The sequence below is a fragment of the Athene cunicularia genome (genome assembly GCF_003259725.1).
Source record: "Athene cunicularia isolate RWA chromosome 1 unlocalized genomic scaffold, athCun1 chr1_part2, whole genome shotgun sequence".
In the NCBI taxonomy this organism is placed as follows: domain Eukaryota; kingdom Metazoa; phylum Chordata; class Aves; order Strigiformes; family Strigidae; genus Athene; species Athene cunicularia.
The window spans coordinates 5,174,048-5,189,361 of NW_020799092.1; the positions used below are offsets into that span (position 1 = coordinate 5,174,048).

The following is a 15,314-nucleotide window of genomic DNA, read 5'->3' on the forward strand; positions in this document are numbered from 1 at the left end:
GTCACCCAGAGAGGTGCAGGCACAATAATACACCTTAGATTATTTACTTTTGCAAAGTGTGTAAAGCTGAGTGATCAGCCCTGTGCTTTTCTGCCACATCTCATTCTTTGAGTAGTGCTGCTCAGATAGTGTCTTGGAATTAAAAATGCTGTGAAGATGAATGAAATCTTTTGTATCTCGGAGCTATCATTAAAGGCTCTCTGCAGACTTGGACAAATTGTGTTCTGACAGTGGTTATGCTAACAGCTATCACAAACAGAAAGGCTAAAGTTTTATTTTAAAATTTAAACTAAAGCTGGCATGCCCAGGTATTAAGTCTTCAGCAGTAAGGTTTTTAGGCTGAATCCAAGAGGGCTGGGTTGTGCCTTGGTGCATAAAGAGCATTACATGTGCAGCTGTATTAAGCAAACACATGTGGAGCCTAGTACTGAATTACAAGGGGAAAGTAATTCTTCCAGAGCACCTTCTGACCCTGCAGTTGAGGCTGTGGTAGCACTCCCAGGTGGATGTTTGCCAGGCTGCTGTGTTTGGAAGTGGGGGTGTGAGGTCCTAACTGCAGATCCTGTTTGGGTTTAAGACCCCTTCTGAGTTCTCCAGGGTGCAGCCATGTCTTTCCCTGGCCTTTCTAGTGTGCTTCATGTGTGCAGGTTGTCATTGTTTTGAGGCTACAAGCAATGCTGGCTCTCCCTATTCCTCCTCATTCCAAAATGCCAAGCATGTGCATCCCCTGGGCAGTCTGGGTTTTGGGACACATGCTAGTTGAAATACATATACAGAATTTGCAGGGGATCCAAGGTAAAAGCATTCTTCCCTTTTAATTAGTACAGGAAACATACATATGTACCTACAGTAATAAGTGTTTACATTAACTGTTCTCCCTGGGGTTTCTTATCTTTGTGTAGTTTTGGGGGGAAATAGGTTAGTTTTTCTCAGTATTGAGAATACTTTTTCTACAAGCTTTTATCTGTAGGAATCATACAGGCTTCTCTCATCTCCAGTTCCATTTGCCACACAATATTGGGTTGGGTTCATTACACTAACAATTCTTTCGCCACATTCATCTTAATTACTGCATCAGCTGAGGTCAAACTTGGCAATACTGTCATGTGCCGTGGGACAGCCATGTGAGTAGATAATGTTCAAGGGTTAACAACCTTTTCTTATTAGCCCTTCATCCCCACCCTTCTGAAGGCCAGTTCAGGAGAGAAGTTAAACAGTAGAATATTTTATTTGCAAATGACTTTCATCCTGCCACCTACCAGAGGAGACAGTTTTAAATGGACACCATATACTATGTAGATGCATTCCCTTGATCATCACACATGAGAGCTTCTGAAGCTTCACCAGACTGGCCTGAACATTAATATGAAACAACAGGTGTGTTCAGGTAAGTGAAAACAATAACTCCTCCAAACAGCAGCAGGCTTTGTAAGAGGTGTTACAACATTAAGAAGATGAAGAACACATTACTTTGGTTCCTCCTGTGACATGATCACAGTTTGCAAGAGTGCAGATCTGTGTGTAATGTGGGAAGGCGGTTTCCTCTCATGCAGAGCCAACACTACATAGACAATAGCTGTTCTGCCCTGGTGTGCATGAGGTCTGCTCTGCCTTGGCAAGGAAGCAGCCTTAATTCCTGAGTGCGTTATTGCTGCGTTGTGCGTGGGTACCACGTTGTTCAGGACTCAGTGGTTGGTCTGATGGAAACTTTTCATGAAAAAAATCTGGAAAATGTAGGCTATCAGGCTACTGGGGCAGTGCGGTGGGAAGGAATTGGAGGCAGAAAGGCAGGGAGGGAGGAGTGGGAAACATGAACGCGGCAGGGAATGTGTGGCTGCTGCGGGGGTTTAGGCAGACCAAGCTGAACAGGGTAGAGCGGGACCCAGTACACTACAGCATGGCAGCCCCTCACTTTACAACACATTGAGCATAACATAGGGCAGACCTAATGCCCAGGTCATATCTTCTTGTGAGAAAGCTGTGAAAATAAGCACAAAGGGTAGTATAGTTGACAGGTAGCTAGCTGTTCTCTAAGCAATGTGGAACATCCCTCAAGTGTTCAATTTTACACTTGAGGATCCTCTGATTTTAATTTATTTTCATTAAGCAGCAAATAAACAGAAGCTGTGTTGGTATGGTGCAAAGCCAAAGCTGTTTCCAAACCTCAAGTGGCAACATACAGCTGGGAGGTGTGGTGGCCCTGCAGCCTAACCCTTTTCATTTCATTCCTACTTCGTTTTAAAAGTTGGAAATGTCCCCCTGAGGCAAATAAAAGGATATTTTATACATATATAACAAACACACCAAAGAGGGAATATTAAAGGACAATTAAGAACCTGAGCTTGAAATAAGGACATATAAACAGCTTCTGAAAAAAATGGTTTCTAAGCCTTAGCAACAGCAGACACAGCTGTCCCAGAGCAGCATGCCCACCCCCCCAGATGCCTGCACCTCCTGGGCCACAGGTTGTGCCCAGGTAACAAATAAGCCTCCACTGGGGATCGGGGCCCCCTCATGCTAGGAGCTGTAAAGTCATGCCCAGCAGGCTGGAAATGCAGAGTGGCATAACAGACAGGCAGTCGTCTCCATCTGTGGGGTGGGGAACAAAAATCCAGTTGAACACTGGGGGTTTTTGTAGGAAACCTGTTGGGGTTGTTTTGGTTTTTTTTTTGAACAGAGCTAAAGCAAGTATAAACCTCTGTCACTTGCCAGCATTCTAGCATATCTTATGAGAAGAAGCAAAAAGATATGGCTGCAGCCTCCACAGAGCTGACACAGAGCCAATAAAATTACTGAGGGTTTTCCATATGTGCTTCCCACCTCACTTTTTCCATGTGGGGATCCCAACTGTAACACTGAAGGGAAAAGTCTCTCATGGAAGATGGAGTGTCTGAAGGGCTGCATAGTACAGCAGGTTTTGGCTTGTGTACCTCATTCATTAGCTGTATATCCTGTTCACACCTAAACCTCTCCTGCAGTGTGGCAGGTCTGTCCAGCAGCAGCCTGGCAGCTTCAGTACAGGACATGGGAACAGGATGATGTAGACTAACAAACTCACTTTCACACATGTGCTACAGCACAAGTAAATTCAAGAGTGATAAGTAAGACCATGAGTTTGTCTGCTAGGTCCCCTGGGAGCATAGGCTAGCTCTAAATGAGCTTAGAGACCTAGTCAAGGTTGTGGAGGTTGAAGAAGATACCAGAACTGAGATGTCTGCAACTAGTCATCTCTGTAAAATCTGTGATGGTATGGAGAATCAGAAATACTTAAATGTGCAATTCATTTTTTCTCCCAAAGAAATAACAACCACAATCTTCAACAGAGGCACTCCAACCTGCCTATAACAGCAAACTATTTATACCATAATGTTTCCTCCTTTAAGATCCCAATGCTCACACAATTGATGTATTCAGGCTTCATTCACTCACAAAGCAAAAAGACCCCAACACATCCTTTACTGATAAAACAAGCCACATAGCACTACAGCTGCAGGATGGGACTAAAGAACAAAACTGTAACAGGCCTGAGGAATAAAGACTTTTCATTGAAACCACTCAGGTTTTGTTCAGTCTTGAGACAAGAGGGTGAAGGGGGCATCATACTGTGGCCTTCAGCTGTCCAATGGAGGGTATGGAGAAGATGGGGACAGTCTTTTCTAAGAGAACAGTGACAGAACAAGAAGCAACATACACAAGATGAAGCATTAGAAATTCCCATTAGACACAAGGGAAAATGCTTTTCACCACAAGGATGGTCAAACACTGGTACAGGCTGCTCAAAGAGGCTATGGCTTTCCATCCATAGCTCAGCTGGACACAGTCCTCTACAAGCTGGTCAAACAGGACCAGCTCTGAGCAGGGTCTAGCCCAGATGACCTCCAGAGATTCCTTCCAACCTGAATTACTCTGATTCTTTGAATACTACCTGCCACTCACTATGGCAATCACCCTGAGAAATATCATTACATTGTACATTTTATTTATTTATTTAAAAAAAAAATCTTAAGTATAAATTTCAGTGCGAGAGACACAAACTTATGCTACACCGACAATTATTATGACACACCACTGGCAATGAGCACCAAGTGCAATCACATTATATATGGCCATATAGGTTAAAACTGTTTCTGCTGGTAGTGGACAGGAACGAGAATCTGCAAACTGTTTTCTAGACGAGCGGTGGTTGCTACACAATCACCACACCAGACCGAACAGGTACAGTGGATGCAGCAGTAGGAAGGATGCATCAGATTCATCTTTGATACAATTCCTTCATCTTTGTAGGGCTTGGAGCCGTGAGGAAGCTGGCTCCCCTGAGACTGCTCCCAGCATCCCAGGTGGGATTCATTTCAGTGAAACTGGGTTTTTCTATTGGGTAATGAACCTAAGTAAGGTCTCTGATTCCCTCTGCAGCCTAAGGTGGGAGAGTCATGTTCAGAAGGCAATCCATCCTACTAACCTTAGGCACCTCTCTTACAACAGCATTCATGTGACTAAATTATGGAATATGAATGAGATGAATCATGACATAGAGGTGCCCGCTCCTTCCCCTTGGCCAGGATGAGGTCTGAACCACAAGCTGAGAGGTGAGGGTTGCCATTACAGATCTTTAAGGTGGTGGGATTAACCTCAGCCCAAGGCATGCCTGAGAGTGGTACAGGGCCTACATCAGGTGTGCCTTCTCCGGTGGCCACTTGAGCAGCCAGGACAAGGGACAGGAAAAGCTTTGCTTCAGCTAAAAGGCTGGAGTTCCCCAAGGGTCAGTGCAAAGAAGAAAACTGAACATCTTTCCCAGGCATTTATTGGGATTTGGTGTTCCCCAGAGAGGGATTATGCTCTTCCTAGAGGTGGGTAGGCAGGAGCAGAGAGGAGAAAAATTTCTCCCTCAAGGTTACCAGTGGTGCAGGGGGCAGAACTGGGAAGGGAAAGACATTATCATTCTCCTGCTCCAGCCTTTAACAGCTTCCAGCTCATGTTCAAACGATGGGGACTGCCAACTCGCTTTTCAGACCCTCTTCTGCAATGAGTTCACCTGCAGGCCAGGTGCTTATATCCTTGTATCAGCATCTACCTCAGAGTCTCTTTCTGAGCTTGCTTTAACACTGTTTTCCTGTCTAGCAGCCTTCAGTTCATTCATTCTCTTGTCACCAGGTAGTCTTTTGGGGCAAGCAGGGAGATACTGAAACCAAGAGACAGCACAGTATTTGGTGCCTATGCCAAACGGAAGATCATAGACCTTGGAAACGAGCTGGGAGTTGTCCGCCTCTCCCTTGTGGCTATGCTTCCATGCCAGGAGCCCCCGCTCCTCCAATGTTCCTGCAACAGCAAAAATGAGATTGTTGTGTTTAAAACAGTGGGTGTTCCAAGCATAGGACTACCACGTGTGCCTCACACCCCCTTCTCAAATCCCAGCAGACCCAGCACAACATATAGATCCTTGCACTTAAACCCTTCTAGCTCCAAAGCTCTTTACAAAAATTCAAAGGAGCTGAAGATCAAGGGCTACAAGAAAATGAATGAGCCAAAAGAGGATTAGCTTTCCAAGAAACCTGAGACAGTAGAAGATTCTGGTTAACAGAGTGTCCTTCCTACTTTTTTTCTGTAGCAGAAAAGAGTTTCCTCTCCCGGTTCTTATGCCATCCCTCCCGAGGCTCGATGAAAACCAGAAGGTCTTTGCTGACTGTGAAGGGCCAGCTGCAGGTGCTATATTCTGTCTTTGGTCACCAGCCTTTCCTACTGCTTTCCACTGATATGGCATCAATTCATCTTCAGTTTTAGCAGCTCTCCTTCCACTTCTTGTGGTTGCCTTTCTTTATCCTTTCTATCAGCCACATGGCTCTAGGCTGGCACTTTCCCTAAAAGACATTTTTCCCAAATAAACCTTTTCCTCAGACTGGGTTGTTCCTGAAAAATGAGTTAGTTTCTGATAAGCTGCTGTTCTCCAGCCAGAGACTATTTCAGTGATGTCCCCTGTTCCTCACCACTCTCTGGGAGGGGTTCAGTCACAGGGTGTTTCATGGTTGTTAGCACAACTCCTACCCATAAAGCAGTAGTCATAAAGACAAAAAATACTAGAAAACAACCCCTAGGACAGGCATAAACTAGTAGCTTAGTTCATTTCAGCAAATCCTACCTGGAATGGTGTTGTCAAGGATAAACCCCAAGAGTCCGCCCACAAACATGCCAGTGGTGAGAAGCACCTGGATCACCTGGTCCAGCTGGATGATTCCTAGCAGAAAAGCAAAGCTTTGGGTGGTGGTGCAGAGACATGTGTTTGACCAGCAACATGCCCAGTGCCAAGAGGCTGCAAGCTGCATGCTTGTTTAGACAAGACTTGCAAATCCCAAAGCAAAGTTTAAAATTTGGCAATGCAAGTGAGCTTGATCTCACTGCCAGTTTCAGACCTACACTTTTATTCTGCATAATTATTCACTGACCCAGCTGTTAGTGGGCAGGAGATGCTCATAAATACATTAAGAGCCTATGAAGAGTGCAGACCACAGCACTGTCTCAGAAAAAAAAATTCTTCTGCTCCAAACATGTTCTGCACCTGCACAACGTAACACCAAGCAGTTCCCTACAAAAGCACGAGCTTCAGTACCAAAGAAGTACAGGTATATTTAGCATGGGATTTCACCGCAAGTTGATGTTTCTCAGTGAGGGCTAATAAACATGAGGAAAGCCCAGTGGCACTGAGCATCTAATAGACCGTCTATAGAGTTTGCAATCTGTGGGCCCCGCTCTTTCAACAGCTCACCCAACATGCAATATATACCTTATGAAAGGACACTACAGCCTTTGTGACAAACACATTGGTCACATGAGACACAATGAAGGGATAACTGCTGGAGGACTGGAAATTTCAATGAAGTGAACTTGATGGAATTTCGTAGAGGAGTCTGCTATTGCATTTTGGAAGCACAAAGTTTTATTGTGTATGAGCACGTAAGAAAGCCTCATTCATTAAGATCTGGATCAAGATTCAGCCCTGGAGTATTTTCTTGCCTTGTCCCAGGAGCATGTCCCAGGAAAGTGCTCTGCAACCCCTTGCCCAACAGGAATCTGGTAAGGTGCAGTCATTCACTAATCAAGAGTGGAGATTTCTACACCAGATCTGTGCATCAGAGCAAAGGGCAAGAACAGCTGTCCCAGAAAGAAACGGGAAACAGTCAAAGCACAGGTTTCAGGGTTTTATCAGGAAAAACTGCATTTTAAAATTTTTGTCTGGATCAGCCTTTAATTCAGTTTTATGCTACAGAAAATGCTTCTGATGTCACTTCTTACCTGTTTCCAGCAGTGTACTATTTTTGCTTGCCCAGTTGGGAACCGTGAGGCCAGCAAATATAGAAAATCCAAAGATAAAGATGTTTCTGGAAGAGTTCATATCTGTGTACTGCACAGAGAAATTGTATACATTACATTTTGAATTATCCATATCTGTGGATAACTGCTGCATTCATGACACATGCTTGGATGTAAACACTGCATGCAGGAGTGGGACCCAGGCAGCAGCCCTGGTGCTGCTGGGGCATTAGTGATCCCGCTGCCCCTGGTGCAAGCAAGTCCTACCCCAACCAGGGAGCCAACCAGGGAGCCCTCTGCAATTTAGCACCTCTGGGTTCATCCCAGATCTTCATCCAAGGCACTACCAAGATAAATGTTTGCATTTGCCACAGCATGGTTATATCTGACTCAGCCTAGTAAGAACCTGACTTGAAACCAGTCCCCTTCCCTAGGGATGAAACAGCACTCACACAGATGTTACCTGCAAATTGGAAATCCCCACTGCCGTGATAACTCCAAACATCACAAGGAACATGCCCCCAATCACGGGGGTGGGTATGCTGGCAAGCATTGCCCCAACTTTCCCGAAGATGCCACTCAGGAGCATGGCACAGGCACCGGCAATGATCACCATTCGACTCCCTACCTGAGGCAAGAGGAAGAGGAGGCAGTCATGCACCGACCACCATAGAGAGACAAGGGATGGCAGGCTCCAGCACCAACCTGCTGGGCAGGGGTTGTACCTCTGACTGAAGCACTCAATGGCACATTCAGTCACAGGTTCAGATGCAGCCACCGGTGAGCTGGCATGCTCACACTGCATGGGAAGCATCAGTATTTGCACACTAGTAAATATTTATCAAGAAAGGCATTCCGAGAACAATCATGGGTAAATATTTATCAAGAAAGGCACTCTGAGAACAATCCTGGATATACACCTATTTACCTGGTGTTATCCTCTTTCCTACTGTTGTCAGGACTTTTAACAGTTTGCTGTTAACCAAAAAATTTATTATTAAATTAAGAGCACAGTAATCCCCACTCACAGCTTTGTTCTTGCTTCAATTTAGAAATGTCTTGACTTACCTACAGGCTGCTGTGGCAACCACCCAGCCAATTCAATGGACAATCCTTCCACCAGGGTTGGATTGCCATCTAAAAATGGCTTTCAAATTAGGTGTCCCAGACTGATCCCTCCATCCCTTGGAGACCAAGATTTGGGAAACCAGAGCTGGCTGGCTGCTCCAGTCCCAAGCTCTGGAATCTGATATCCTTTCCATGGTCAACAAATGGCTAATAAGAAGCAGGGAAGTCTCTTGGTCTATCTCTCATCACCCTATCTCTCATCACCCACCTAGCTTCAGTAAAAACATTTTTTCCCCTAGGAAGAGCCAGGGTAGCTTTTTCTTGGTTGGGCACTACAACAAAGACAGGATGAAGCACCAAGCCATGCCTTTCATTGAGATCTGTTAGAGCATGAACCTAGGAAAGAAAAAGAGTATCTGCCAAACAAAGGGATGAAGGAGACATTTACAGGCTATGGAAACTAAAAAGAAAAGCAGCAATATTTATTACACTTTCAATTCAAGATATGCCTTGATACACGAAAACTTGGACAGCTTAAAGAATCATGCTAAAATTTACAAAGCTCGTGTCTTAGGCAGGGAAACTCTCTAATCTTCTGCAAAGATTTTATAAATCAATTAAATATTTTGATCCCTCCCTTTATCTGAAGAATGTCATATTTACAGGAAGGGCTTTTTGGGAATACTTTAAAAAAAACCAACATTCCCAGTAACTAGTAGTGTCTCTTTTTAAGTATTTCTTAAACATGTCCATTTAAAATATTTTAAGTCTTACTTGACCATGATAGATAAATGAAAAAGATTTTGTGGGGAGTTTCAAAATAAAATAATGAATTCAGGTGGCCTTTTTATATTCTTTGTCTTAAAATCTTGGGACACCTTTATCATCAGAACTGTAATTTAATAAAAGCCAACAGATCTATTTGTTTCAGGATTAGAACAAAACTTCAGATTCTTAATTTACCAGAATGTTGAATTACCCAGTATATGGAGATAGCCTTAAAGACAAATTACCTAATCCAGTGATACCACTGTAAGCATATGCTGCTAAAGCCTCTAGAGTTTGTTTTCATTATGTCAGGAAAACAAGAAAATCGGTTGTCTTTCTTAAGACTGAAGAAACTGCACAGTTCCCTACTATCTATATGGTGACTCTGAGGTCTTTATCTCCCCTTAAAATCCTCCTCTTCTTTTCTTGGAAATGAGAGTTCAGTACTGGCATGCTGGGCTTGATCAAGCCATTTAAGATGTTGCATCTTGGCAGCTTCCAGCTGCTTCTCTTTGCCTAATATGACAGCCCCTGGGGATATTCAAGAGCTCCAAAGATGTTTCAGGTAGTGTTGGACACCTCTGTTTAAGGAGAGGAAACAAGTCCCTTGCTTTTCCTTTTGTTACGGGAAAATGTTTCCCACATAAAAACCAAAATGAAATCTGCCTTGTGTTTTCATCAATCCCTTCTATCCCAGCCAGAGTCTTTACACTGATTTAAAGCTGACTGAGATAGGACTGTATTTTCTGCTCTCTGAAGTGTGAACAAAGTGAGCAGAGGCAGGATCTAAGGGAAACATCTCTCCTGAAACAGAAAGGATGGCATGTCTACCTGCAGGACTTAGCATATGTAGGGAGAACATGTCCTATAATCCAGTAATTATGAGTTCGGGCACTTCTGTACTATGTTACATCCCATATGCACAATGTATGCAGCAAACTACATGTCACAGAATCATAGAATTGGAGTGGTTTGCATTGGAAGGGACCTTAAAGGTCATCTAGTTTCATCCCCACTTCCATGGGCAGGGACAATTTCCAGATTGCTCAGAGCCCCGTCCCACCTGGCCTTGAACATTTCCAGTGAGGGATCATCTACAACCTCTCTGAGCAACCTGTTCCAGTGTCTCACCACCCTCACAGTAAAGAATTTCTTCCTTAGATTTAATCTAAATCTACCGTCTTTCATTTTAAAGGTATTACCCCTTGTCCTGTCACTACATGCCATTGTAAGAAGTCCCTCTCTGGCTGTCCTGTAGGCTCCTCTTAGGTACTGAAAGGCCACTATAAGATCTTCCTGAAGCCTTCTCTTCTCCAGGCTGAACACCACCAGCTCTCTCAGCCTGTCATCAGGAGAGGCGCTCCAGCCCTCTGATCATCTTTGTGGCCTCCTCTGGACTTGCTTCAACAGGTCCATGTCCTTCTTATGTTGGGGGCCCCAGAGCTGAAGACAGCACTGCAGGTGAGATCTCACAAGAGCAGAGCAGAGGGAATCACCTCTCTCGACCTGCTGGCCACAGTTCTCTTGATGCAGCCCAGGATACAGTTGGAACAGGCTCAGGTATATGGTCAGTATGCATAGATTGCACAGTGAAAAGGTACATCAGGTGACAGACTCAACTAGACTCCATGTAGATAACCAGACAGCCCTTGCTGCTGGAAGCAGCCACCTTGGTGGCCCTAATGCTTATTTTGAGTGTGGTTTATAAAATCCAGTGAAATAAGCAATATTATGGAGTGGGAGCCATAAGTCAAATTCTGCATTTATTTACTGACTCTCATCTCTGCTGACATGACATTGCTTATTTGACAATGATTTAAAAATGTTTTCTGGTTGACTGCTGGATGTACCCATCCCCTGGCTGTAAAGCTTAGTGAAAATCTATGATTTGATTGTCAAGTTTATCTCTGATAATTTCTTTCCCTTATAAAGACCAATCAGACACTCAAGTGATTCACAAAACTTTATAGAGAGGTAAAAACATAAACCTTCACCATCCCATTTTATAAACCCAAAGAAATAATCTACCTTTCACATGACTGACATCCTTGGGTTATAAAAATTGTGGAATTTGAAGCCCTATTATTTTTTTTTCTTTTTCTCTTTTGCTCCTCTCCTCAAATATATTTAGGAAGACAGATAGAAAGACAAACAGATAAGTTTTGATAAAGTCAGTCCTCAGGAAGTTTCCAGGTTAGCTTAGATGTAACATGCCCTCTTTAGTCTCACCTAAGCCATGTGCCACAAGTAGCAGCAGTGTGCACTCATCCTGTATGCAAACCATAAGTAGAGAAAGAGAGGGACTAGCCACCTCTGTTGGGTGATTCCTAGTGCTGCTGAGGTGATCAGCAATGTGACAGGGCACATTTTTCCAGTGTGCCTTGCAGGCGGTGGGCTAAGATCACATCCCAGGTCTAGCACATACCCATTCCTTTGTACAGACACCCCCAGAGGAAACCTCCAGGAGGGCCAGGGCACTGCAGCCACCCTGCTGTAGCGAGGCTTACCTTGGTGATGCCCAGAGCCCCCACGTTCTCACTGTACGATGTGGTGCCATTCCCCGTCCCCCAGGCCCCAGCCAGGAGGCAGCCGATGCCTTCCACCCCGATCCCGCGGCTGATGGCATGCTTTGGAGGGGGGGGGGCTCCAGACAGGCGGGCACAGGCATAGTAATCTCCCACGGACTCCAGCATGGAGGAAATCACCCCAGCTAAGATGCCGAATATCCCAGCCAGGCTGACAGTTGGCACTCCCCACTGGCCTGCAAGTAAAGAGCTCAGTTTAGGTTGGTGGGACACATTTACCCTGAAATCTATTGCAGGGAGGGGAGGAAAACAGCAGGGATGCTTGTGTGTGTTTCCTTGATTTTTGGCATTTCATCTCCCCCTGCTAGCCATAAATGGATGTGCAAGCCAGAAAAGAGAGCAGCATGGCAGGATCAGGACAGGGAGGGGAATGGTACCTGGGTAAGGCAGCCGAAACCAGGGGGCCTGGGACAAAACATCCCCACGAGTGTCTGTCCGGGCCAGGTGGCCGTATGCAGTAGGGTCCGCAGGGAGGACATCGGTCACCGTCAGTACGTAGCAGAGCAGCCAGCTCAGGGAGAGCCCCAGCAGCACCTGCCCATCACATGCAGCAGTGGGGTCTGGTTAGGGTATGGCTGTGTCTCCAGCACAGTTGTGGGGGATGAACCCTTTCCCCTGCACATGAAATGGAGGCAGAGGGACAGGAGGACGTCCTGGTGGCCTTCCCACCTTTCCTACCTCAGGGCCATGGGCAACTTCTCCCCCTCTGCCCCTCTGCTGTGCAAGTTGGGCTGGGAGGCACTAACTTGGCTGGATGCGAGTGGAAAGAGCTGAGGCAGCCCAGGGTAGGTGAGGCCAGTCCCTCCGCCATGATCGCCGGGAACCCCAACGTACCGGGAAGATCTGGAAGAGGTAGACTGGGGACAGGTGGCACTTCTTGCCTCTCTGGTAAGACGGCAGCAGTACAGGGACATCTTTCAAGTACTGAGAGAACAGAACTATGAAAGAAATAGTCCTAGAATGGAAAATCAGACCATGAGACAAAGTGGGTGCCAAGCTGCCCACCTCTTGCCACATTAACTGAAGACCTGATACCCAAGGACTGAGGACTTCGGAGGACCCCAAAAAACAGTGTCCCAGCACTAGAGGGTGGCTCCCCACTTCAGCAAGCCTGAGGTGGAACAAGCTTTCCATCATACTCTACTGATAACTCCTCTGCCTTTGCAAATATCTTCTTTTCCCCCTTTTATTCCAAGACTGACGCGCCAGATAGTGCATCAGTATGACACAGCTGCAGAAAGCTTAAAAATGACACTTCAGTAAAAGAAAGACCTGAGAGATGTGCAAGATCCAAGCAGGCTATGTAGGAAACTGCCCCCAAAGCTCTCTGTAATTCAGATATACAGGATTTCTTGGTTTCCTGATTTCAGGTTTACCTATGCTGCTCTGAAAGTGCCAAAAAAGCTCCTAAGTGGCACAGAGTTAAAAAAAAAAAAAAAGGGTTTGATTTGGCTGTGCTAGACCCTGTTTTGAAAGAAAAAAACCATAGTGGGACTGTGGGGCTTTACGTGGCACCCACACAGCCCTCCCAGCCAGCTGAGAAGGGGAGAGCACAGCCCTCTGATCTTAGAGGGCTGCGCAGTGGAGGAGTCCTCCAAGGCAGGGGTTCTCACATGGTGCCCTGGTAGCACCTGGGGCTTGTTCTGTTGGAAGCAACCATGAGGTGCAGCTCCTCTCCCATCCCTTGTGGTAGGGCACATCTCCTGTGAATGGCAGCACAGCTGGGTATGCTCACAGCAAGCCCTGTCTGCCCTCCTCTGTCTCCCCCCCTAGAAAGGGCAACCAGATGAAGCTGGAGGCTTCCGTATGTGGCAAGAGGGCAGGGACTGGGCACCCCACACTGACTGCTGATCTGGTAGAAGATCTTAGACATCTTCCTCCTATCTTAACCAGGCCTCTGAAGAGCTCCTCAATTTTTTATGACAAGTCTAAATTGCATACATTGAGTGAATTAATGCAGACAGGATCTAGTGAGAAATCAATTGCACCAGCTGAAGTGCACTGACATTGAGGGAAAACTGAGCTATAGGTAGAATATTCATGGGCAGGCAGAAAACCAGCAGTGCAAAGGAAATGCTTACCCCACCTCTCCAAAGACATGCCATGACATACAGCCAAAGGTTATCTATCAATCACAATTCAAAGCACTGAATGACTGGAGGCAGAAAGTCTGAGGAGAAACTGGTTTCCATGTCAGTGCACATTTTGTACATTTGCATTAACAAAGGTGATCAGCAGCCTTATGAATCACTGCAGAGCCCTCTCTATCTGAGATAGACGTAGGTGTCACTGCTTATTAGTAAGGTTGCCTGACACATTCCATTAACAAACGCTATTTTCAGCTGCTTGTAATTCTGCCTAACTTTACCCATTTGGGATAAAAATTACCAATGGAAAACATCTGCCTCAGGTTTGGGATACATTTTTCCAGAAATATTTGGCCTGTTTCAAAGAGGGATGTTCAGGAAATAGACATGGTATATAGCCTACACTGAGAAAGTAATTTTCCCTTGACCAGTAGCAGGGTCTGCTTATGACCTGCAGCAGAAATCAGATTTAGTAGAACCTGTTCTTTGGAGTAAAGGATGTTGCTCTGTCCACAGAAGTCTGCTCAGGTATGCTCAGCCTATAAAAATGATCATTCATCCCAGGTCCCAAGCAGTCACCAGAAATTTCTCAGGCTTTAACATTTGCAGCCCATAAGATTCTGAGCCTTTTGAGTACATCCAGGCCTTGCCCAGCGATGAACTGTGTGTGCACTATCACCAGGGAGCGAGTAAGCGTGCACTAGACCAGTTTCTTGAGGCAACAGTGGGTATCACCCATCATGGGGGCTCTGGGATGTGGTGGGTCTGAACAGAACGTCTGAGACCACATGGTCTTCCACCTTCTCCACCACTGCTCTCCCTTCTTCCCTAATGACACCCAAGGAGCATGGAGAAGACAGATAAAGAGAACACAACTGAGACAGCTCAGAGCACAATGATCACGTTGGAGCTAACATGTCTGAGTCAGGAACAAAAGGACTGGGATTAGCACCAGTAGAAGATAGGACAGAAATGAACCAGACAGAAAGGGTGACCCATATTGAAAGCAGGGACATGGGCTGGAGGACTGGGACCCTGCTAATGGAGCAGCACAGTTGGGCAAAGGCATCAAGCAAGAGATTGAGGTTAGGCTGAGATCCAGTGGCTGGAGAAGGAAGGCAGAAAAAGGAAATAGTCCAGACAAGGTTATACAGTTTGAAGGGAAAATTCAGACTGGCTGAACAAAGGGGCTAGGACAAATGATCAGAGCTGGAGAACAGGACAGCAAGCCAGAGGTGTGGTGGGAGAAACAATGGTGAAAGGAAAGATGGGTCACAGGCAGGGTTTGGTGTGCTGGTGAAAGAGACCATTTAGGTGAGGACTGGGGCTGGACGTCTTTTGGGGTCTGGGAGGAGAAAAGAATGAGAGGAAGTGGACTGGAGCATGTCCCCATAACATCATGCTGCCTTCCTGGGGCTGCAGTGAAGCCTGGCCCCTCAGTCTCCAAAGGCAGAAAAAGAAACAGAAAACTGATGGGAGCCCATAGACAGGATAACACACCAGC

The 15,314-nt window shown here is 45.7% G+C and overlaps 1 protein-coding gene across 4 annotated transcripts in view; it reads right to left on the reverse strand.

Annotated features, from left to right (window-relative positions):
• Positions 1 to 3,975: 3,975 nt before the first annotated feature.
• Positions 3,976 to 15,314, reverse strand: part of LOC113475890 (solute carrier family 23 member 1-like) — a 29,582-nt gene continuing 18,243 nt past the window's right edge. For all 4 annotated transcript variants that reach the window (XM_026841022.1, XM_026841026.1, XM_026841021.1 and 1 more), the window contains 7 exons: positions 12,558 to 12,678; positions 12,101 to 12,257; positions 11,646 to 11,899; positions 7,766 to 7,930; positions 7,285 to 7,393; positions 6,134 to 6,229; positions 3,976 to 5,316 (listed from right to left, as the gene is read on the reverse strand). In XM_026841022.1, coding sequence (XP_026696823.1) covers positions 5,048 to 5,316; positions 6,134 to 6,229; positions 7,285 to 7,393; positions 7,766 to 7,930; positions 11,646 to 11,899; positions 12,101 to 12,257; positions 12,558 to 12,678 — 1,171 coding nt within the window. In that variant the 3' untranslated portion in view covers positions 3,976 to 5,047. The remainder of the gene's footprint in view (positions 5,317 to 6,133; positions 6,230 to 7,284; positions 7,394 to 7,765; positions 7,931 to 11,645; positions 11,900 to 12,100; positions 12,258 to 12,557; positions 12,679 to 15,314) is intronic.